The sequence below is a fragment of the Mobula birostris genome, chromosome 7 (assembly GCF_030028105.1).
Source record: "Mobula birostris isolate sMobBir1 chromosome 7, sMobBir1.hap1, whole genome shotgun sequence".
Classification (NCBI taxonomy): Eukaryota; Metazoa; Chordata; class Chondrichthyes; order Myliobatiformes; family Myliobatidae; genus Mobula; species Mobula birostris.
The window spans coordinates 172935595-172959276 of NC_092376.1; the positions used below are offsets into that span (position 1 = coordinate 172935595).

General features: G+C 46.3%; 1 protein-coding gene across 1 annotated transcript in view; it reads right to left on the bottom strand.

Annotated features, from left to right (window-relative positions):
* LOC140200990 (tyrosine-protein kinase ITK/TSK-like) overlaps positions 1-23019 on the bottom strand; it is a 39279-nt gene extending 16260 nt beyond the window's left edge. Inside the window, exon 1 of the mRNA XM_072264627.1 lies at positions 22774-23019. Within this exon, the coding sequence (XP_072120728.1) occupies positions 22774-22911 (138 nt within the window). The 5' untranslated portion in view covers positions 22912-23019. The remainder of the gene's footprint in view (positions 1-22773) is intronic.
* Between the last annotated feature and the right edge of the window lie 663 nt (positions 23020-23682).

Consider the following 23682-nt stretch of genomic DNA (forward strand, 5'->3'; position numbering starts at 1 on the left):
ACCTCATCTTATTACTGCAATTTTTGGATTACCAGTGATGGACTCCAATCATTTATCCCCTTCAGCTTTTTCATTTGATTGCATTTGTTACACTAATAGCCAGAAGATCCATTTTATTTAAATAGAAAGATTCTAATCCCCCTACTACATTTCAATGGTTTTCCCAAACTATAACATGTTTAAACTTGGAAAAAATTAGGAGTGGTACCACTGATCCTTCGGTTATATTTGAAGAAACTTGGAGGCCATTTATTCAACATTTTCATATGATGCAAGCTGACCTTTTTCTGGATCCTTTTCAATAACTTTTTGTTTGTGTATAGAGGAGCAGAGTTAATGACAAATAATGATTTTAACCGATGAAATATGGCAGCCCAGTCTTTGTTTTGTTTTTTTCAGTGTAGGGGGTAAAAGCTTTTTTTAAAATCTTTTTCATGTTCAGTTATTAAGAGATTGGGAGGCTTAAATAAATATGTTACTCGGAGTTTGTGTCTGTATACATTAACCGTTATTAATGTAATCCCGATCTCTTTGTATCATTATCATTGTTATGTTTATTAATTTGAAACTCAATAAAAAAGTTTGAAAAAGAAAGAAAGAAAGGTAAATACAACTTGTGTTTGGAAGAGTCCTTTTGGCCCATCATGTCTGTGCTAACCACGAGCCAGTCATAATCAAGATTTCCTCCGACCTTGAACACCTGACAATCAAATGTCATCCATTCTTCTCAGCTAGGGAGTTGGCACCCAGCATCCTCACCAGAGTTCACATGCCACCAGTGGTCAACTACAATCAAACGCTTGAGATACTATGTGATACCGTCCCCAAACAAGAAACAGTTCTCGGACGCAGTTCAAATCATAGTCGTGGATTTCAACCAGGCTTGTTTGGAGAAATCCCTGCCCAGTTACCATCAGCATATAACCTGTAGACCAAAGGTCCCAACACACTAAACCATAACTACACTAATGGAAGGGATGCCTACTATTTCACACCCGGACTGCATTTCAGTAAATCGAATCACTTGGTTGACCTTCTCCATAGGGAGCTTTGGTGTGCCACAGGGACCGTGCCCGGTTCTGTGTTGTTTGGCATCTATATTAGTGATCTGGATGAAAATGTGGTTAACTGGATCAGCAAATTTGTGGGTGGCACCAAGACTGGGGAGGTAGTGAACAGTGAGGAAGGCTATCACAGCTTACAGCGGGATCAAGATCAGCTGGAAAATGGGCTGAAAAATGGCAGATGGGATTTAATACAGACAAGTACGAGGTTTTGCACTTCAACAAGACCAACCAGGGTAGGTCTTTCACAGTGAATGGTAGGGCACTGAGGAGTGTGGCAGAACAAAGGGTTCTGGGAGTACTAGTCCATAATTTGTGGGCAAGTGGTATCACAGGTAGACAGGACTAGAAAGAAAGCTTTTACGTAAGAACTTAAGAAATAGGAGCAGGATTAGGCCATCTGGCCCATTGAGCCAGCCCCGCCATTCAATAAGATGTAACACCCTGGAAAAGGCTTCCACAAGACCATAAGATATAGAAGCAGAAGTAGGCCACTCGGCCCATCGAGTCTACTTGGCCATTCAATCATGGGCTGATCTAATTCTTCCAGTCACCCCCACTCCCCTGCTTTCTCCCCATACCCTTTGATGCCCTGGCTAATCAAGAACCTATCTATCTCTGCCTTAAATACACCCCATGACTTGGCCTCCACAGCTGCTCGTGGCAACAAATTCCACATATTTACCACCCTCTGACTAAAGTAATTTCTCCACATCCCTGTTCTGAATGGACATCCTTCAATCCTGAAGTCATGCCCTCTTGTCCTGGACTCCCCCTACCATGTGAAATAACTTTGCCATATCTAATCTGTTGAGGCCTTTTAGCATTCAGAATGTTTCTATGAGACCCCCCCTCATTCTCCTGAACTCCAGGGAATACAGCCCAAGAGCTGCCAGACGTTCCTCATACAGTAACCCTTTCATTCCTGGAATCATTCTCGTGAATCTTCTCTGAACCCTCTCCAATGTCGGTATATCCTTTCTAAAATAAGGAGCCCAAAACTGCACACAATACTCCAAGTATGGTCTCACAGGTGCCTTATAGAGCCTCAACATCATATCCCTGCTCTTATATTCTACACCTCTAGAAATGAATGCCAACATTGCATTTGCCTTCTTCACCACTGACTCAACTTGGAAGTTAACCTTTAGGGGATCTTGCACAAGGAATCCCAAGACCCTTTGTATCTCTGCATTTTGAATTCTCTCCCCATCTAAATAATAGTCTGCCCATTTATTTCTTCCACCAAAGAGCATGACCGTATATTTTCCAACATTGTATTTCATTTGCCACTTTTTTGCCCATTCCCCTAAGTCTCTCTGCAGGCTCTCTGTTTCCTCAACACTACCTACTCCTCCACCCATCATTATATCATTGGCCTATTTAGCCACAAATTCATTTTTCCCATAGTCCAAATCACTGACATACATCATAAAAAGCAGCGGTCCCAACACGGACCTCTGTGGAACCCCACTGGTAACTGGCAGCCAGCCAGAATAGGATCCCTTTATTCCCGCTCTCTGTTTTCTACCGATCAGCCAATGCTCCACTTGCGTAGTAACTCCCCTGTAATTCCATGGTCTCTTATCTTGCTAAGCAGCCTCATGTGCAGCACCTTGTCAAAGGCCTTCTGAAAATCCAAGTACACTATGTCTACTGCATCTTCTTTGTCTACCCTGCTTGTAATTTCCTCAACAAATTGAAGTAGGTTAGTCAGGCAGGATTTTCCTTTCAGGAAACCATGCTGACTTTGGCCTATCTTGTCGTGTGCCTCCAGGTACTCCGTAATCTCATCCCCAACAATCAATTTCAACAACTTCCCAACCACTGATGTCAGGCTAACAGGTCTATAGTTCCCTTTCTGCTGCCTCCCACCCTTCTTAAATAGTGGAGTAACATTTGCAATTTTCCAGTCATCCGGTACAATGGCAGAATCTATCGATTCTTGGAGGTCATTGTTAATGCCTCCGCAATCTCTCCAGCTACTTCCTTCAGAACCCGAGGGTACATGCCATCAGGTCCAGGAGATTTATCCACCCTCAGACCATTAAGCTTCCTCAGCACCTTCTCAGTTGCAATTTTCACTGCACAAACTTCATTTCGCTGACACTCTTGAATATCCAATAGACTGCAGATATCTTCCACTGTGAAAACTGATGGAAAATACGCATTCAGTTCCTCTGCTATCTTTGCATCTCTCACTACAATATCTCCAGCGTCATTTTCTATTGGTCCTATATCTACGCTTTACCTTTTACCCTTTATATACTCAAAAAAGCTTTTCCTGTCTTCTTTGATATTAGACGCCAGCTTCCTTTCATAATTCATCTCTTCCTTCCCAATGACCTTCTTAGTTTCCTTCTGCAAGTTTTTAAAAGCTTCCCAATCCTCCATCTTCCCACTAGCTTTGGTTTCCTTGTATGCCCTCTCTTTTGCTTTTACTTTGGCTCTGACTTCACTTGTCAGCCACGGTAGTGTCCTTCTTCCCTTTGAAAATTTCTTCTCACTTGGACTATATCTGTCTAATGTAATGGTTTTTCTGTAGAAGCAGTGTTTGGGTTATAGCTAGAGATAACGAGAGCTTTGGAATGAGCGACGTCCAGTGAAGGGAATGTTTTTTTCTTTTTGTGTTCCTGAGACTGAGGTGATCTGAGTCTTTTGTTCAGCAACAGATGGAGAGAGAAGATGCCAGAAAGGAGAGGTCATAGACATCAGGACAAGTAGACTTGGAGTGGGCCCGGGAGTCGATGAAGCCCAGGGGGCGGGGGTGGAATTGGTGGAGGACCAGCGGAAGGAAACCCGTGAGCTCCAACGTGCACATTAGGCTGTTTCATTAAACTGGGCCCTTTTCTTTTTGTTTTTCTTTACTAACTCTTTAGTCAAATTGAGAGTTATAAAGCTATATCGTCTAATTGCATATAGTGTACTGTCTGTTATTACATGGTACAGATTTGTAAAGAGGAACCGATCACACAGCATCCACACAAACAGGAGGTTTTGCACCTCAGATTTCACATGTTTGGTGGGGCCAGGGACTGCCTTCCCTAGACTAATGCCGCCGGCCGAAGCTGAGGGTTATAATTATGGGGGCTCATCCAGGATTGATTTCGTGGGATGCTGTGTGATTGCCCTGAGCATTGAACTGGTGGGTTGTGTGTTTAACTCTGTGCTGGTATGGATGCTGCTGGGGTGGAGCAGTGGTGTTCATCCACAGGGTTACTGGTAACTAAAGTGTGCGTGTTGAGTAGGGTAGATATTCATACTCTGGATGAATTGTTAATTTGACTTTTAAGTACCGTTAAAGCTGTTGGTAAAGTTATGATCGTGGGGCAGAGATTTGATAAAATGGCGGGCACAGGCCTCATTTTAGTTCCAACTCGTGCTGACGTAACGGCCGTGGAGCTACCTGGTACGATTGGGGGCCCGGGAGAGGAGGGCCATGGACCGTCCACACTTTCTGGGAGAAGGACAGTGTAGCGGAGCGGGCCGAATCGCAAGTTGAGTCTCCGGTAGCTGGGGGCAGAGACTTCAATGACTGGGTGCTCTCGTTTCTGAGGAGGGAGGGGAAGGAGTGGTCGGATTAGGAATGTCTAATTAGTCCCCATGCTCCAGTGAAGAGTGAGAGTTCTGAGCTCGTATCAGCCCTTACCTCTCTCGTGAATAAATGGCCCAGTGCACAGGCAGAGGGTCCTGGTCATTGGAAGCTAAGAATATTCTCTACAATAACGCCCACCCCCGAGGAGGAAGAGGAGTATGAGTGGCAGTGGTCTGATGATGTAAAGTGACAGAGATTGGTTGAGAGTTTGAGGGGCGGGGCACTGAGATCCGTGATGTCCTGGTACCCGCTAGCCAAGGCTGCCAATTACATGGGAGCACTGGAAAATGTATTTGGCACACCAGGAAGTCCAATGGAGCTCATGATGGAGTTTTAGAACATGTGTCAGGAGAAGGGGGAGAAGCTTTCTGCCTACATCTTTTGGCTAGAGAGGCGGCTAAATTGCTCGCGGTGCAGAGGAGTCATTCAGGTGATTGAGGTGGATCAGCTAAGAGTGGACCAAATAGCAATGGGCTCCCAGTCCCAGGATCTGATCACTTGGGGTCTCCGACTGTCTGGTAAAATGCACCCCCCTCCCTTTGTATGATGGGACTGATAGACAGGCGGACCCCTAAGGGGACGAACTACGCAGAGGGCTGCTGGTGGCCGGGGTTCCACGAGGAGGGGAGTGGTGTGGAAGTGTCTGGAAGGTCATATTTGGGAAATTTTATTGAATTGTTTGAAGAGGTTACTAGGAAATTTGACGAGGGTAAAGCAGTGGATGTTGTCCATATGGACTTCAGTAAGGCCTCTGACAAGGTTCCACACGGAAGGTTAGTTAGGAAGGTTCAATTGTTAGGCATTAGTATGGAAGAAGTAAAATGGATTCAGCGGTGGGTGGATGGGAGATGCCAGAGAGTGGTGGTGGATAACTGTTTGTCAGATTGGAGCCCGGTGACTAGTGGTGTGCGTCAGGGATCTGTACTGGGTCTAATGTTGTTTGTCATATACATTAATGATCTGGATGATGGGGTGATAAATTGGATTAGTAAGTATGCAGATGATATTAAGATAAGTGGTGTGGATAATGAAGCAGGCTTTCAAAGCTTGCAGAGAGATTTAGGCCAGTTAGAAGAGTGGGCTGAAAGATGGCAGATGGAGTTTAATGCTGATAAATGTGAGGTGCTACATTTTGGTAGGACTAATCAAAATAGGACATACATGGTAAATGATAGGGCATTGAGGAATGCAGTAGAACAGAGGGATCTAGGAATAATGGTGCATAGTTTCCTGAAGGTGGAATCTCACGTGGATAGGGTGGTGAAGAAAGCTTTTGGTATGCTGGCCTTTATAAATCAGAGCATTGAGCATAGGAGTTGGGATGTAATGTTAAAATTGTACAAGGCATTGGTAAGGCCAAATTTGGAGTATTGCGTACAGTTCTGGTCACTGACTTATAGGTAAGATGTCAACAAAATTGAGAGAGTACAGAGAAGATTTACTAGAATGTTGCCTGGGTTTCAGCACCTAAGTTACAAGAGAAAGATTGAACAAGTTGGGTCTTTATTCTTTGGAGCGTAGAAGGTTGAGGGGGGACTTGATAGAGGTATTTAAAATTATGAGGGAGATAGATAGAGTTGACGTGGATAGGCTTTTTCCATTGAGAGTAGGGGAGATTCAAACAAGAGGACATGAGTTGAGAGTTAGGGGGCAAAAGCTTAGGGCTAACATGAGGGGGAACTTCTTTACTCAGAGAGTGGTAGCTGTGTGGAACGAGCTTCCAGCAGAAGTGGTTGAGGCGGGTTCGATGTTGTCATTTAAAGTTAAATAGGACAGCTATATGGACAGGAAAGGAATGCAGGGTTATGGGCTGAGTGCAGGTCAGTGGGACTAGGTGAGAGTAAGAGTTTAGCATGGACTAGAAGGGCTGAGATGGCCTGTTTCCGTGCTGTAATTGTTATATGGTTATTATATGGTGGGTATTGTCTGTTATAACTGTGGTGAAGTGGGGCATTTCAGGTGGGAGTGTGAGCGGTGGGAAGCCCCTCAGGGAGTGAGCCCCGGGTACCTAAGCAGAGAGAGAGGTCGGGAAACTTAGAGGAGACCCAGTGAAGGAATGGCCTGGTGTTTTGGGGGAAACACGTTCCCAGCAATATACCAAGGAACCCTCGAAAGCAAAAGACCCTATTCCTGAAGGCTTAGTGAGGCCAAGCTCCAGTGTATCGCTATGGATAGGGGGTACTTATGCTGAAGCCATACTCGACACAGGGTCGCAGGTCACGTTGCTGTACCGTTCGTCTTACAACCGGTATCTGACACATTTACCATTGACACCGTTCAGGGCACTGGAGATCTGAGGTCTTAGTGCTGGTGATTATCCATACGATGGTTATTTGTCAGTGAAACTGGAGTTCTCGGAGGCCGATGTGCGAGTGTCTGAGGTTCTTGATGCATTGGTGCTGGTTTGTCCGGACCCCGTTGAGAAGGATGGTGTTTCAGTTCTGGTGGGGACCAACACCCCTCTAGTGAGGAGGCTCATGGGGGCCTGCAAGATTCTCCATGGAAACCACCTTCTGCCTCGGGACAAGAGGTGCAGGTTGACCCAGAGCCTACACCTCATAAGGACCAACAGCAGGAGAGATTAGACGGCCCCCACCCTGAGTGGGATACTGATTCGGAGCATGATGACATGGGGGTGTGGTATATGCCTCCTTTTGCCAACTCCCCACTGACTGAAGGAGAGATTCCATTGAGTCAGGTGAATTCTGGAGGGGAGAGGGGCTATCTGTGGACAGCCTGGGTTTCAGCAGGACCTTGCAAGGATGAAGCGGGGCTCAGCCAAGGGCCAGAGGAGTCCGAGTTGCAGGAGGCACGAGTGATCGACCGGGGGAGGCCTCGCCAGGTAGACCCGAAGTATTCCCAATAGTGTCTGAACATGAAGAAGTAGATGAGGGGTACGGAGGTCTCAAAGAATCAGGAGATCACCAGATAGGTTGGCCGATGTGTCACAGCCTCTCACACCTGGGCTGGACTTTGTGCTTTGCAGGAAGGGCTGGCAAATTATCTCAATGTCATGAGGACATGACTAAATTTGGTGCGGGGAGAGTGTAACACCCTGGGAAAGGTTTCACTGTTAATGTAATGGTTTTTCTGTAGCAGCAGTGTTTGGGTTATGGCTAGAGATAACGGGGGCTTTGGAATGAGCGACGTCCAGTGAAGGGAGAGTTTTTTTCTTGTGTGCCAGAGACCGAGGTGATCCGGGTCTTTTGTTCAGCGAGAGATGAAGGGAGAAGATGCCAGAAAGGAGAGGTTGGTAGACAGCAGGACAGAGTGGACTTGGAGTGGGGCTAGGAGGTGACGAAGCCTGGGGGAAATCAATGGAGAACCAGCGGAAGGGGAACTGGGAGCTCCAATGTGCACATTAGACTTTCATTAAAATGGGCCCTTTTTTGTTTTACTTTACTAACCCTTCAATTAAATTAAGAATTATAAAGTTAATCGTTCAATTGCATATGGTCTATTGTCTGTTATTGTGTGGTACTGATCACACGGCATCCACACAAACAGGAAGTTCTGCACCTCAGATTTCACACATCTGGAGGGGCCAGAGACTGTCTTCTCTGGACTAACACCACCGTCCGAACCTAAGGGTGACAAAGATCACGGTCGATCGAGCAATGGACTCATCTCCACCTACTTTCCTTTGCCCCATAACCCTTAATTCCCTTACTATGCAAAAATCTATCCAACCTTGTACATACGAGCTTTCAGTTTACCAGGGCGTGAAAGAGCAGATGAAAAGGATGTGGAAAGTTAAATTTAGAGATATCCCAGTGCTGGTAAGAGCACTTGGAACTGTGACAGCTGGACTGGGAGAGTGGCTCCGACAAATCCTGGGAACAACATCTGGGATCTCGGTGCAGAAGAGCGCACTACTAGGAACAGCAAGGATACTGCACAGAGCCCTCAAGCTCCCAGGCCTCTGGGAGAAGAGCTGAGAATGAGGGAAAAATACACACACACACCAGCCATAAGGGGTGAGAAAAAAATTAAATTAAATAAATAATGCAAAAAGAGAGAAAATATAGTGAGGGAGTGTTCATGGGTTCATTGTCCGTTCAGGAAGCTGGTGGCGTAGGGGAGAGATGCTGTTTCTGAAACCTTGCACGTTAGTTTAAACTGCATGTGATCCAAATCCCTCCATTCTCTGACTGTTCATTGGTCTGTCAAACACCTCTATCGTATCTGCCTGCATCTCCTGTCCAGGTACTCAGCGCTCTCTGTTGCCATACACTGCCTTTCCCCGGGGAAAATGCCTAATATGAGGGGCAGAATTTTAAGGTGATTGGACGAAAGTGGGGTATTTTTACACAGAGAGTGGAGGGTGTGTGGAACAGCCTGCTGAGGTGCTGGTAGAGGCAGATATATTTAAGAAACTGGAGGTGGATGTTAGAAAAACGGGGGGGTACAGGAGATTGGATTCACCAGGTCTGTCCTGTGTACTCCGGGACCTCAGGAGAGATCGGAACTCTGCTGGGCTGCTGCTCTGACCAGTTCCACAGCCAATCCTGAGGCAGGGTCTTGACCCAAGGCAGCAACCATCCATCCCTCAGCCTCGAGACGCTGCCCGGCTGGCTGAGTTCCTCCAGCCGTCCGTTTGCTCCGGGCTCCACCCAAACTCAAAGTAAATTCATTATCATGTCACTTTGTACGACACTGAGATTCATTTACAGTATAAAAAACTTAATAGAATTCATGAAAAAATACATAAACAGAGGCTGTCAAACAACTCTGCAAAGAAGATAAACTATGCAAATTCAAAATAAAACCCGAGGACGTCAGTTGTGAGGAGTTGCTGAAAATGAGTCTGAAGGCAGTTCAGTGTCCAGGTGGGTGAAGTTATCCATGCTGGTTCGGAAGTCTGATGGTTGAGGGTTATTACCTGCTTCTGAACCTGGTTGGAGGGGGGTCTGAGGCTCCTGTCTGATGGTGGTAGTGAGAAGAGAGCCAGGCCTGGTTGGAGGGGTCCTTGATGATGGACTTTTAATGATATTGTGGCCAGCCTTCACATCCCTCAATTTCTCGACCGTCTCAGGAACCTCGTGATCTTGACTTTGAACAAATTTAATCTGATGCGCAGCTCTCCAGTGAAAAATGATGTTGTATCTGTTAAATAGGGGCCGTGGACAATTCTGATTTGATGGAGAATGGACGTGAAAGCACAGAGGAACATCTGAAGAAATTTCTGAAACGCCCGTCCGCTGCTGTCATTACTGTGTGGTCAGGAATTTTTCGGAGGGTAGGCCTCAAAATCCCCGGCCTTGCCTGCTTTTGGCGACCGAAAACGAGGTCGAATCGTTGGGCAGAGATGGTGCTCAGTACTCGGTGTCGGAGAGCTGATCAGAACTCGAAGTTTTCGGATGACTCAGAGTTGGACTGTGGTCGGGTATGGCAGGGAGAGTTTTTCTTCCTTCTCCCGTCTGCGTGAGATGTGGAACATTTGAGAAACTTTGAACTTTACTGTGCTCATGGACTTTCTTCATCAAGTTATGGTATTGTTTCACTGTTTGTAACTATGTGTATAATTATGTGATTTTGTCAGTTTTTTCAGTCTTGTTTTGTCCTGTGTTTTGTGATATCACACCGGAGGAAATAATGTATCATTTCTTAATGCATGCGTTACTAAATGACAATAAAAGGGGACTATGTGTCTTCATAATCTAAACTTACCTACCCTCACACTCCATACCTACCCTCACACTCCATACATACCTACCCTGACTCTTCTGCCCCCCCCCCCCACATCCCTACTTGCTCATCTCAATCCTGCTTTCCTCTGTTCACTGACAGAGGTTTCAGACAGACCTTCAGCGAATCTCACATGTTCTGTGACTTCCTTTGCTTCCTGGCTGAACTACTGCTGGGCCAGGTTTCTCAGAGACAGAGCTAGAAGGCGGCTTGAAGAGATATCTTCAGCCAAAGAAGGATGCTGTCCCTACCAGTCACCGACCCGCCTTCTGATTGAAAGTCACAAACCAAAACTGAGTTGATCAAATCTGTGTCGGTGCCAATGCCCTTTCGCAGAGCTATCAGATTCACAACTGCTTCACACAACACCACCCACCACAACTTGTCTTCAGCAACCGCAGCTCGGCTGAATGCAGGGCCTCACCACGGAGAGAGAGAGATCTTCCTTGTGTGTACACATGCAATCATACGCAAAGCACTCTCTCACACTCACACACGCTGCCTCTCTCATTCACGGGCACACACTTCCCCTCTCTCCCTCACACGCACATTCATAAGGTCACAGAATAGAGTCATAGAACACTACAGCACAGAAACAGGCCCTTCAGCCCACCTAGTCTGTGCTGAACCATTAATCTGCTCAGTTCCATTGACCTACACTGGGACCGTGGGCCTCCATAATGTACGGTACCCATCCAAATCTCTCTTAAATGTTGAAATTGAACCTGCATTCACCACTTGCACTGGCAGCTCATCCCTCACTCTCATCACCCTCCGAGTGAAGAAGATCCCCTTCATGTCGCACTTAAACATTTCACCTTTCACCCTTAACCCATGACCTCTAGTTCTACGTCTCACCCACCCTCAGTGGAAAAAGCCTGCTTGCATTTATCCTATTTATACCCCTCATAGTTCAGTATATCTGTATCAAATCTCCCCTCAATTTTCCATACTCCGGGGAAAAAAGTCCGAACCGATTGCACCTTTCCCTATAGCTCAGGCCCTCAAGACCTGACAACATCCTCGTAAATTTTCTCTGCACTCTTTCAACCTTGTTGACATCTATCATGTAGGTAGGTGACCAAAACTCACACAATACTCCAAATTAGACCTCAGCAACATCTTATACAACTTCAGCATAACATCCCATCTCCTGTACTCAAAACTTTGATTTATGAAGGCCAAAATTTGGCCTTTATTAATCAAAATATTGAGTATAAGAGCTGGAATGTTATGATGAGTTGTATAAGGCATTGGTGAGGCCGAATCTGGAGTATTGTGTTCAGTTTTGGTCACCAAATTACAGGAAGGATATAAATAAGGTTGAAAGAGTGCAGAGAAGGTTTACAAGGATGTTGCCGGGACTTGAGAAACTCAGTTACAGAGAAAAGTTGAATAGGTTAGGACTTTATTCCCTGGAGCGTAGGAGAATGACGGGAGATTTGATAGAGGTATATAAAATTATGATGGGTATGAGTGAATGCAAGCAGGCTTTTTCCACTGAGGCAAGGGGAGAAAAAAACCAGAGGACATGGGTTAAGGGTGAGGGGGGAAAAGTTTAAAGGGAACATTAGGGGGGGCTTCTTCACACAGAGAGTGGTGGGAGTATGGAATGAGCTGCCAGACGAGGTGGTAAATGCGGGTTCTTTTTTAACATTTAAAAATAAATTGGACAGATACATGGATGGGAGGTGTATGGAGGGATATGGTTCATGTGCAGGTCAGTGGGATTAGGCAGCCAAGAAGGGCCAAAAGGCCTGTTTCTGTGCTGTAGTTTCTATGGTTCTATGGTTTCTATGGTTCTAAAACGCCAGAAGCTTTCTTTACAACCTGCGACACCACTTTCAAGGAACTATGGACCTGTATTGGCAGATCCCTCTGTTAATCGTGAAAGCCCTACCCTGGCTGGTCCTCCCAAAGTGCAACACCTCACACTTGTCTGCATTAAATTCCATCTGCCATCTTCAGTCTATTTTTCTTGCTGGTCCAGATCCTGATGCAAACTCTGATAGTCTTTCTCACTGTCCACTGCACCCTCAATCTTGGTGTCATCTGCAGATCTGCTGATCCAGTTCACCACATTAACCTCCTGATCATTCATCTAGATGACAAACAACAATGAATCCAGCACCGATCCCATGGTCACAAGTCTCCAGTCAGAGAAGCAACCATCTACTACCGCTCCCTGTCTTCTCCCACAAAGCCAATGTCTACTCCAAAGGCGTTGCTAATGTTCATGGAGACAACATCCACTGCCTTGCCTTCATTCACTTTCTTGGTAACTTCTTCAAAAAACTCTAAGATTGGTTAGAGCAACACACGTCAAAGTTGCTGGTGAACGCAGCAGGCCAGGCAGCATCTCTAGGAAGAGGTACAGTCAACGTTTCAGGCCGAGACCCTTCGTCAGGACTAACTGAAAGAAGAGATAGTAAGAGATTCCTGGTGGGGTGGCGGGAGGATGGAGTGAGAGCAGATGTGCGTGAAATGGGGGAGATGCGTTTGAGGGCAGAGTTGATGGTGGAGGAAGGGAAGCCTCTTTCTTTAAAAAAGGGACATCACCGTCCCGTATAACTACAACATACTGACCCTCGGGTATAACTCCAATAAACTGACCCTCCCATATTTCTCCAACCTACTGACCCACTCCGTATAACTCCAACTTACTGACCCTCACGTAACATTCCTGTTATTGATGTCAGGCTTGCCGGCCTATAATTTCCTGGCTTATTCTTAAAGAGTTTTTCTTAAACAACAGAACATGAGCTATGCTCCAATCCTCCAGCACCTCACCCGTGGCTAAAAAAGTTTTAAATATCTTTGCTAGGGCCCAGCATCTTCTGCAGCTGCCTCCCACAGGGTGTGAAGGAACACCTTGTTAGGCCCCAGGCAGTTACCCACACCTATAAACTCTTATAGACTCTGCCCATATCACACCTATAGACTCTGACCATATCACACTTGTATCACACCTATAGACTCTGCCCATATCACACCTATATCACACCTATAGACTCTGCCCATATCACACCTATAGACTCTGCCCATATCACACCTATATCACACCTATAGACTCTGCCCATATCACACCTATAGACTCTGCCCATATCACACCTATATCACACCTATAGACTCTGCCCATATCACACCTATAGACTCTGCCCATATCACACTTGTATCACTCCTATAGACTCTGCCCATATCACACCTATATCACACCTATAGACTCTGCCCATATCACACTTGTATCACACCTATAGACTCTGCCCATATCACACCTATATCACACCTATAGACTCTGCCCACATCACACCTATAGACTCACACCTATAGACTCTGCCCATATCACACCTATAGACTCACACCTATGGACTCTGCCCATCTCCCAAGCAATACAGATGCAGAAGATCTCCTCTATCTCTTTCAGCTGCACGCACAGATTACCACTCTGATCTTCCAAAGAACCAATGTTGACCCTTGTTATCCTTTTGCTCTTAATATATTGTATCTGTAGAACCTCATGTCTTCTTTTAGCCCCCTGATTTCCTTCTAAGGCGTTCTCTTACAGTTCTTATACTCCACAAGTACCTCTTTTGTTCCTACCTGCCTGTACCTGCTATGCACCTTGTTTTTTTTAACCAGGGCCTCAATTTCTCTTGGAAACCAAGGTTCCCTAAGCCTGTTATCCTTGCCTTTTATTCTGACAGGAACGTACAAACTGAACTCTCAAAATTTCTCTTTTGAAGGCTTCCCACTTACCAAGTACAGCTTTGCCAAAAAACAACCTGTCCCAATCCAAACTTGTCAGATCCTTTCTGATACCATCAAAATTTGCCTTTCTGCTTAGAATCTCAACCTGAGCATCAGACCAATTCTTTTCCATAATTACCTTGAAATTAATGGTATTATGACCACTGGATGCAAAGTGTTCCCCTACACAAACTTCTGTCACCAGCCTTGCCTCATTCCCTAACAGCAGATCCAGAACCATACTCTCTCTGCTGGGATTCCTACGTACTGATTAAGCCTTTTTAAAGTATGTGAGTTCCAGTCAATATGTGGAAAGTTAAAATCACCTACTATCACAACCTTATGTTTCCTGTAACAGTCTGAGATCTGTCTACAAATTTGTTCCTCTAAATCCCTCCGACTGTTGGGAGGTCTGTAACATCGTCCCATTAACGTGGTCATACCTTTCTTATTCCTCAGTTTCACCAATAACCTCCTGAGACGAGTTCTCCAGTCTGTCCCGGCTGAGCACTGCCGTGTCATTTTCCCCAACTAGTAATGCCATCTCTCCTGCTCTGTCATGTCTAGAATGCCAGAATGTTGAGCTGCCAGTCCTGCCCCTCCTGCAACCAAGTCTCACTAATGGCTACACTATCATGATTCCATGTATTGATCCATGACTTGAGCTCACCTGCCTTTCCTACGATACTTCTTGCATTGAAATATAAGCAGCTCAGGGCATTATTTGCACCATGCTCAAACTTTTGATTCCTGACCTTGTATGCAGGGTTAATAACATGTCTCCAGAACCTCTCCACTATCTGTTCTGGTGCTCTTTTCCCATCCCCCTGCAGCTCTAGTTAAAACCCCACAATGCAGCATTAACAAATCATCCCACTAGGATATTGGTCCCCCTCCAGTTCAGGTGCAAACTGTCCCTTCTGTACAGGTCCCAACTTCCCTGGAAGAGAGCCCAGTGATCCAAAAATCTTATGCCTTCCCTCCACACTAACTCCTTAGCCACGTATTAAACTGTATAATCTTCCTAGTTCTGGCCTCACTAGCTCGTGGCATGGGTAGTGATCCTGAGATCACAACCCTGGAGGTCCTGCCCTTTAATGCATGGCATCAAATCAGTAGAAAGATGTGACATAGGATTAAAAGATGTTGAATCCTTGTTGATTGAGTTAAGAAACTGCAAGGGTAAAAGGACATTGGTGGCAGTTATATACACGTCTCCCAATAGTGTCTAGGATGTGGACCACAGATTACAACAGGAAATAGAAAAGGCATGTCAAAAGGGCAACGTTATGATAGTCATGGGAGATTTTAACATGCAGGTCGATTGGAAAAATCAGGTTGGTAATGGAACTCAAGAGAGTGAGTTTGTTGAAGGCTTAAGAGATGGGTTTTTACACAGTTTGTCGTTGAGCCTACGAGGGGATTAGCTATACTGGATTGGGTGTTGTATAATGAACCGGAGGTGATTAGGGAGCTGAAGGTAAAAGAGCCCTTAGGAGCCAGTGATCACAGTATGATTGAGTTCAACTTGAAATTTGATAGGGAGAAAGTAAAGTCTGATGTAGCAATACTTCAGTGGAGTAAGAGAAATTACAATGATATGAGCCAAGGTAAATTGGAAGGAGCTGCTGGCAGGGATGACAGCAGAGCAGCAATGGTGTGTGTTTCTGGGAAAAATGAGGAAGGTGCAGGACTGGTATATTCCAAAAATGAAGAAATACTCAAATGGTAAAATAGTACAACTGTGGCTGACAAGGGAAGTCAAAACTATTGTAATAGAAAAAGAAAGGGCATACAACAAAGCAAAAATTAGTGGGAAGATAGAGGATTGGGAAGTTTATAAAAACCTACAGAGAGCAACAAAAAAATCATTAGAAGGAAAAAGATGAAATATGAAAGCAAGCTAGCAAATAATATCAAAGTGGATAGTAAAAGTTTTTTCAAGTATGTTAAAAATAAAAGAGAAATGAGAGTGGATATAGGATCGCTAGAAAATGAGGCAGGAGAAATACTAACAGGGGACAAGGAGATGGCTGATGAACTAAATGAGTATTTTGCATCAGTCTTCACTGTGAAAGACACTAGCAGTATGCCTGATGTTGTAGTGTGTGAAGGAAGAGAAGTGGGTGTGTTACTGTTACAAGAGAGAAGATGCTCAAAAAGCTGAAAGACCTGAAGGTACATAAGTCACCCAGACCAGAGGAACTGCACCCTAAGGCTCTGAAAGAGGTAGTGTTAGAGATTGTGGCAGCATTAGCAATGATCTTTCAAAAATCATTGGAATCTGGCGTGGTGTCAGAGGACTGGAAAATTGCAAATGTCACTCCATTCTTTAAGAAAGGAGGAAGGCAGCAGAAAGGAAATTATAGATCAGTTAGCTTGACCTCAGTGGTTGGGAAGATGTTGAAGTCAATTGTTAAGGATGAGGTGATGGAGTACTTGGTGACACAGGACAGGATAGTACAAAGTCAGCATGGATTCCATAAGGGAAAATCCTGCCTGACAAACATGTTGGAATTCTTTGAGGAGATTACAAGTAGGATAGATAAAGGGGATGTAGTGGATGTTGTATATTTGGACTTTCAGAGGGCCTTTGACAAGGTGCCACACATGAGGCTGCTTACCAAGTTAAGAGCCCATGGTATTACAGGAAAGTTACTGGCATGGTTAGAGCATTGGCTGATTGTTAGGAAGCAGCAAAAATCTGAGATGCAAAGGGACTTGGGAGTTCTTGTGCAGAGCACTGTAAAGGTTAACTTGTAGGGTGAGTCGGTGGTGAGGAAGACAAATGTCATGTTAGCATTCATCTCATGAGGTCTGGAATACAAGAGCAAGGATGTGATGCTGAGGCTTTATAAGGCACTGGTGAGGCCTCAAATTGAGTATTATGAACAGTTTTGGGCTCCTTGTCTTAGAAAAGGTGTATTGGCATTGGAGAGGGTTCAGAGGAGGTTCACAAGGATGATTCCAGGAACGAAAGGGTTATCATATGAGGAACGTTTGATGGCTCTGGGTCTGTACTCACTGGAATTCAGAAGGATGGGGGGGGGGGGATGTCATTGAAACTCTTCGAATGTTGAAAGGTCTAGACAGAGTAAATGTAGAAAGGATGTTTCCCATGGTGGGGGAGTCTAGGACAAGAGGGCTCAGCTCAGGATAGAGGGGCGCCCTTTTAAAACAGAGACGCTGAGAAATTTCTTTAAGTCAGAGGGTGGTGAATTTGTTGCCACATGCAGCTATGGAGGCCAGGTCATTAAGTGTATTTAAAGCAGAGATTGATAGGTTCTTGATTGGACATGGCATCAAAGGTTATGGGGAGAAGGCTGGGAATTGGGGTTGAGGAGGAGAAAAAAAAAGGATCAGCCATGATTGAATGGCAGAGCAGGCTCGATGGGCCAGACGGCTTAATTCTACTCCACTGTCTTATGGTCTTTAACTTAGCACCTAATTCCCTGAACTCCCGATGCAGAACCTCGTCACCCATCTTACCCACCTCATTGGTACCGACATGGACCACAATCTCTGGTTGCTCACCCTCCCACTACAGAATGCCATGGACTCAATCTGAAATGTCCCTGACACTGGCGTTTCCCCTCTGAGTCACTGTACTTGGCTCCATGCCAGAGCCCTGCTCGCGGTGGCATCCCCTGGCAGGCCATTCACCCCAATAGTATCGAAAGTGGTATACTTGGACACCATAACAACATAAGACATCGGAGCAGAATTAGGCCGACTGGCCCATCGAGTCTGCTGTACCAGTCAATCATGGCTGATGGTTTTCTGCCATCTCCTCCTCAACCCCAGTTCCCGGCCTTCTCCCTGTAACCTTTGATGCCATTTCCAGTCAAGAACCTATCAATCTCTGCCTTAAATACACGGGTACTCTGCTCTGCAGCGGCTGCCTGTTCCCTTTCCCTCACATGACAGGCACACAGGTACCAACCTCCTGCACCTACAGGGTGCCTACCTCCCTCCTCGATGAGGGGAAGGTCACTGCCTTCACCTGGTCTCCGAGATGCAGCCTGATGCACCTCGTGCAGATGTAGTTACCACGAGGGCTGGCGGTCCCTCCAAGTCCGTACATCTCACACAAGAAACATACCATTAAATTTGGATGCATATACTAACAGAGAAAAAAAACTTCCTGAAATCTAACCTGGAGCCTGCATCTGAGGTAGCCGAGGTTTTAGAGCCAAAGCCGGACCACTCTACCACAGCTCTGATCGCACAATGGCAGCTCCAACAGTACAGTACAATACAAATCAATCAATATCTCTCTCTCCCCCCTCCCCATCTCCTCCCCTCTCTCTCACACTCCCTCTCCATTCCCTCTCTTACACACAGTCTCCCCCCTCACTAGCACACAAACACTCCAGCCCACTCTCACACACACACACACTCTATCTCTCTCTCACACACAGTCTCTCTTTCTCTCTCTCAGACACACACTCCCTCCCCCTCTCATGCATCCATTCTGTTATTCGCACAGACACAGACACGCACACACAATCTGCTGATCTCCTGAGACCTTTCACCGTGTTCGAGACATAAGAACACAAGAAATATGAAGAGGAGTCGGCCATCCGGCCCGTCGAGCCTGCTCCACTGTTCAATAAGATCATGGCTGATCTGACCATCAACACATCTCCACCTACCTGCCTTTTCCCCATAACCCTTAATTCCCCTACTATGCAAAAATCTATCCAACCTTGTCTTAAATATATTTACTGAGGTAGGCTCCACTGCTTCACTGGGCAGAGAATTCCACAGATTCACTACTCCTTAGGTAAAACCATTCCTCCTCATCTTCGTCCTAAATCTGCTCCCCCAAATCTTGAGGATATGTCCCCTTGTTCTAGTCTTATCTACCAGTGGAAACAACTTTCCTGCCTCTATCTTATCTATCCCTTTCATAATTTTATATGTTTCTATAAGATCTCCTCTCATTCTTCTGAATTTCAGTGAGTACAGTCCCAGACGATTCAATCTCTCCTCATATGTTAACCTCTTCATCTCTGGAATCAACCTGGTGAACCTCCTCTGCACTACCTCCAAAGCCAGTATGTCCCTCCTCAAGTAAGGAGACCAGAACTGCACACAGTACTCCAGGTGCAGCGTGACCAGTACCCTGTATAGTTGTAGCATAACTTCCCTGCTCTTAAATTCAATCCCTCTAGCAATGAAGGCCAACATTCCATTTGCCTTCTTGATAGCCCGGTGCACCTGCAAACCAACCATTTGTGATTCATGCACAAGCACTCCCAAGTCCCTCTGCACAGCAGCATGCTGCAGTTTTTTACCATTTAAAGGATAATCTGCTCTTTCATTTTCCCTTCCAAAGTGGATGACCTGGCATTTACCAACATTGTACTCCATTTGCGAGACTCTTGCCCACCTATTTAACCTCTCAATATCTCTCTGCAGACTCTCCATACCTTCTGCATAATTTAGTATCATCAGCAAACGTAGATACACTGCACTCAGTCCCCTCTTCCAGATCGTTAATGTACGTCGTGAACAGTTGCAGGCCCAGTACCAACCCCTGTGGCACACCACTCACCACTGATTGCCAACCAGAGTAACACCCATGTATCCCAACTCTCTGCTTTCTATTAGTTAACCAATCCTCTGTTCCTGCTAATACATCTCCACATCTCCCCCAGCTCTAGGCATCCCTATCTGATGGAGAGTAGCTGAAAAGATGGAAATGTCTGGTGGCTGAGGGGGGGATATTCTACAGGTCTGGACCCAGGCAGCAGGTAAATGGATTATGTCGTAAGGCACGCACTTGGTAGAAAATAAGAAAGCAGAGCATATTTGAAATAAGGGATTGAATGTTGTTGTTTTAGGGATCCCCTTGTCCTTGAAAGGTAACAGTAAGTTGAAGTTTATTGTCATCTGACTGTACATATTCACAACCAAATGAAACAATGTTCCTCTGGACCACAGGTCACCCACAAAACATATATCACACGCACATAAAACAAAATATTACCATCAATAAGTTAATAAAATATAATTCAAAATGCATGCAGTGTACAGCCCAGGTAAACAGTAAACAGCTCACTGTCCGAGAGATGAGACCTCAGTGGTGACGGTATTCATTAGTCTCACAGCCTGGGGGAAGAAGCTGTTACCCACTCCTGATGGCAGAAGTAAGTCATTAGCAGAGTAAACAGCACTTCACCTTCATTGCAAGGGGTTCTGATGGCAGGGATAGAACGGGACAGTGATGTGGATATCCTGGAGTACTGCAATTAGGTCTGAGCTCCCTGCTGGGAGGGCAGTGGAGTTCATCAGTTTCACCCCTGGGTGGGGGTTCCAACCTCTCCAAAGCAACACAATACGAGAGGAAGAGCAGGTCTGTGGAGGGAAACATCCAGACCGGCCCTCTTGCTTATTCCTCTCCATAGACGCTGCCTGGCCTGCTGAGTTCCTCCAGCATTTGGTGTGTGTTGCTCTGGATTTCCAGCATCGGCAGAATCTCCATGGTACCTCTGGAGGTTGGAACGAGAAAGGATCTCATTCTTATCAGGATCAAAATGAGAATGTTCAAAGTTCAAAGGTAACTTTTTATCCAAGTACATGTATATCACCATATATCACCCTGAGATTCATTTTCCAGCGGGCACTCAGAATAGAATCAATGAAAAACCCACACCCAACAGGACGGGCAAACAACCAGGGTGCAAATACAAAAAGAAAGAAAACCTAGTAAGAATCAATCAATAAATATGGAGAACATGAGATGAAGAGTCCTTGAAAGTGAGTCCATAGGTTGTGGGAACAGTTCAGTGATGGGGTGAGTGAGGTTATCCCCTCTAGTTCAGGAGCCTCATGGTTGAGGGATAGTAACAGTTCCTGAAGTTGGTGGTGTGGGTCCTGAGGACCCTGAACCACTTTACTGATGGCAGCAACGAGAGGTGGTGGGGGTCGATGATGATGGGGCTGACAGTGCTCTGTCTAGGTGTATTCAGCGGTGGGGAGGGCTTCACCTGTGAGCTCGTGGACCTTACCACTGCTTTTTGTAGGACTTTCAGTTCAGGGGCATTGGTGTTTCCATCCCAGGCTGTGAAATCCACCCCCCCCACCCCAGCTGGGGTCATGGTGTGAATTCCAACCCCACCCCCCGGCTGGGATCATGGAGACACAGATGGGAAACAGGCCCTTCAGCCCATCAAGACTGTACCGTCGATCAGCCGTCAGGTTTGCTTCAGGTGCTATGCGTGATATGGGTGTTGGGGGTGATCGACGGTCCAGAGGAACATTATTTCATTTGGCTGTCTGGATCTACAGTCAGATGACAATAAACGTGAACTTCAATTTGCAGCAAGCCTACCCCAGCCCACTCACTCTCTGTATCATCTCCTCTCGAACGTACCAGTCTGGGAGTTGGCCAACGTGGATCACAGACTCAAGGGGAGTGGGCATCTCAGAACAAGAGGTCTCTTCACCGGCTGTGGGGGGGGGGGCCTAACTCCAGACAGCATGAACTTAATGTGAGAGGGGGTAGTTTCAAAGGAGATGTGAGGATTTTTTTTACACCGAGAGTGGAAGGAGCTTGGAATCTGCAGCCTGTGGTGATGGCGAAGGCAGATACGGTAGAGGTATCTCAGAGTCAGGGTTCTTATCACTCACATATTTCATAAAATGTGTTGTGTTGTGGCAGCAGGACAATGCAAGATATGAAATATTACTATAAGTTACAATAAGAATTAAAATTTCACAATCAGTGACAATAAAACTGATTCTGATTTATGACAGCAGTACAGTGCCCAGATATAATTATCTGTAAACTATAAAAATAAATACTTTGGCATGGGCTGCAGGGCTTCTTTCTGTGCTCCACTGTTCTGTTCTGAGAGACGGGGGAAGGAGATACGACCTACGGGCAAGCGGCCTGGTCTGTCACCACTCTGGATTCTGAGCGACGGGGGAAGGAGATTCAGACAGGTTGGGACATTGGGGAGGATGATGAAAGCCTAGGGAAGATGTACCGTGGCTTAGATCTGTGTGCATGAAGATTGAGAAGGCGGTACTGGAGGGGTTTAGGATGTGTGGGAGGTTACTGGATTGGAGACCTGGCAAACCATAAAACCAAAATACCGAAGAACAGAATTCGGCCATTTGGCCCATCGATCCTGCTCCACCATTCCACCATGGCTGATTTATTTTCCCCCTCAACCCCGTTCTCCTGTTTTCCCCCGGTAACATTTGACATCCTTACTGATCAAGTACCCTACCGACCTCCGTTTTAAATATAATCCCAGTGACTTGGCCTCCACAGCTGGCTGTGGCTTTGAATTCCACAGTTTCACCACCCTGCAGCTAAAATAAATTCCTCCTCTTCCCTGTTCTAAAGGGATGTTCCTCTATTCTGAGGCTGTGGCCTCTGGTCCTAGACTCCTCCACCACAGGAAACATCCTCCCCACATCCACTCTATCTGTGCCTTTAACCATCCAATTGGTTTCAATGAGCTCCCCCCCCACCCCACCCCCATTCTTCTAAACTCTAGTGAGTACAGGAACAGAGGCATCAAATGCGGCTCGAATATTAACCCTATCACTCCCAGAATCATTCTCGTGAACCTCCTCTGGACCCTCTCCGACGCCCGCACACCCTTTCTCAGATGAGGGGCCCAGAGCTGCTCAGAGTACCAAAGCGGACGGAAGACTTACCCCAGTGCGGCACTCATAGTAGGCGAGCCGGGATCTGGTCAGGATGAAGTATCGCTCCTTGTAGTTGGAGGGCGAGGTTCTGCGTTTCTGCTGAGAGCGCTTGATCAGGAACTCTTCCAGGATGGAGGTGGGTTCCATTCTAGTGGGGAGCGGCCCTCCCCATCGAGAGGGAGAGGGGGTGAAGGATGTCAGGACGCGGCGCCGAGGTCACAGTGGCAGTATGTGGGTGCGTGCTTGTTGCGATCTCAGAGGTTTCAGGAAAGAACGCTGCAGAGACTTCGGTGTCTGATAAAGGCAATGCGAGAAACCACATCCTTTGGATCTGCCTTTGCAAAACACTGCACACGAGAGCACACGGCAGCTGAGACGTGGATGGTTCTCACTCCATCGTCTCTGAACAAGTAACTAACCCCACCTGCCCCTCTTTGCCCATGCGGGGCTGTGGCACGAACCAAGGGGTATCACCGCTCCAGAGGGGCAGAGCCACGGTCATGTTATATCATCTGAGGAACAGTACTGAGGGAGGGGCAAACTGAGGGAGCACCACATGTGGGAGGGGAAATACTGAGGGAGCACCATGTTGTGGGAGGGCCAAACTGAGGGAGCACCATGTCGTGGGAGGGGCAATACTGAGGGAGCACCACATTGTAGGAGGGGTAACTGAGGGAGCACCATGTCATGGGAGGGGTAACTGAGGGAGCACCACATTGTGGGAGGGGTAACTGAGGGAGCACCACGTCGTGGGAGGGGTAATACTGCGGGAGCACCATGTCATGGGAGGGGCAAACTGAGGGAGCACCACGTTGTGGGAGGGGTAACTGAGGGAGCACCACGTTGTGGGAGGGGCAAACTGAGGGAGATAGTAATTTGGGAGGGCAAAACTGTGGGAGCTCCATGCTGCGGGAGAAG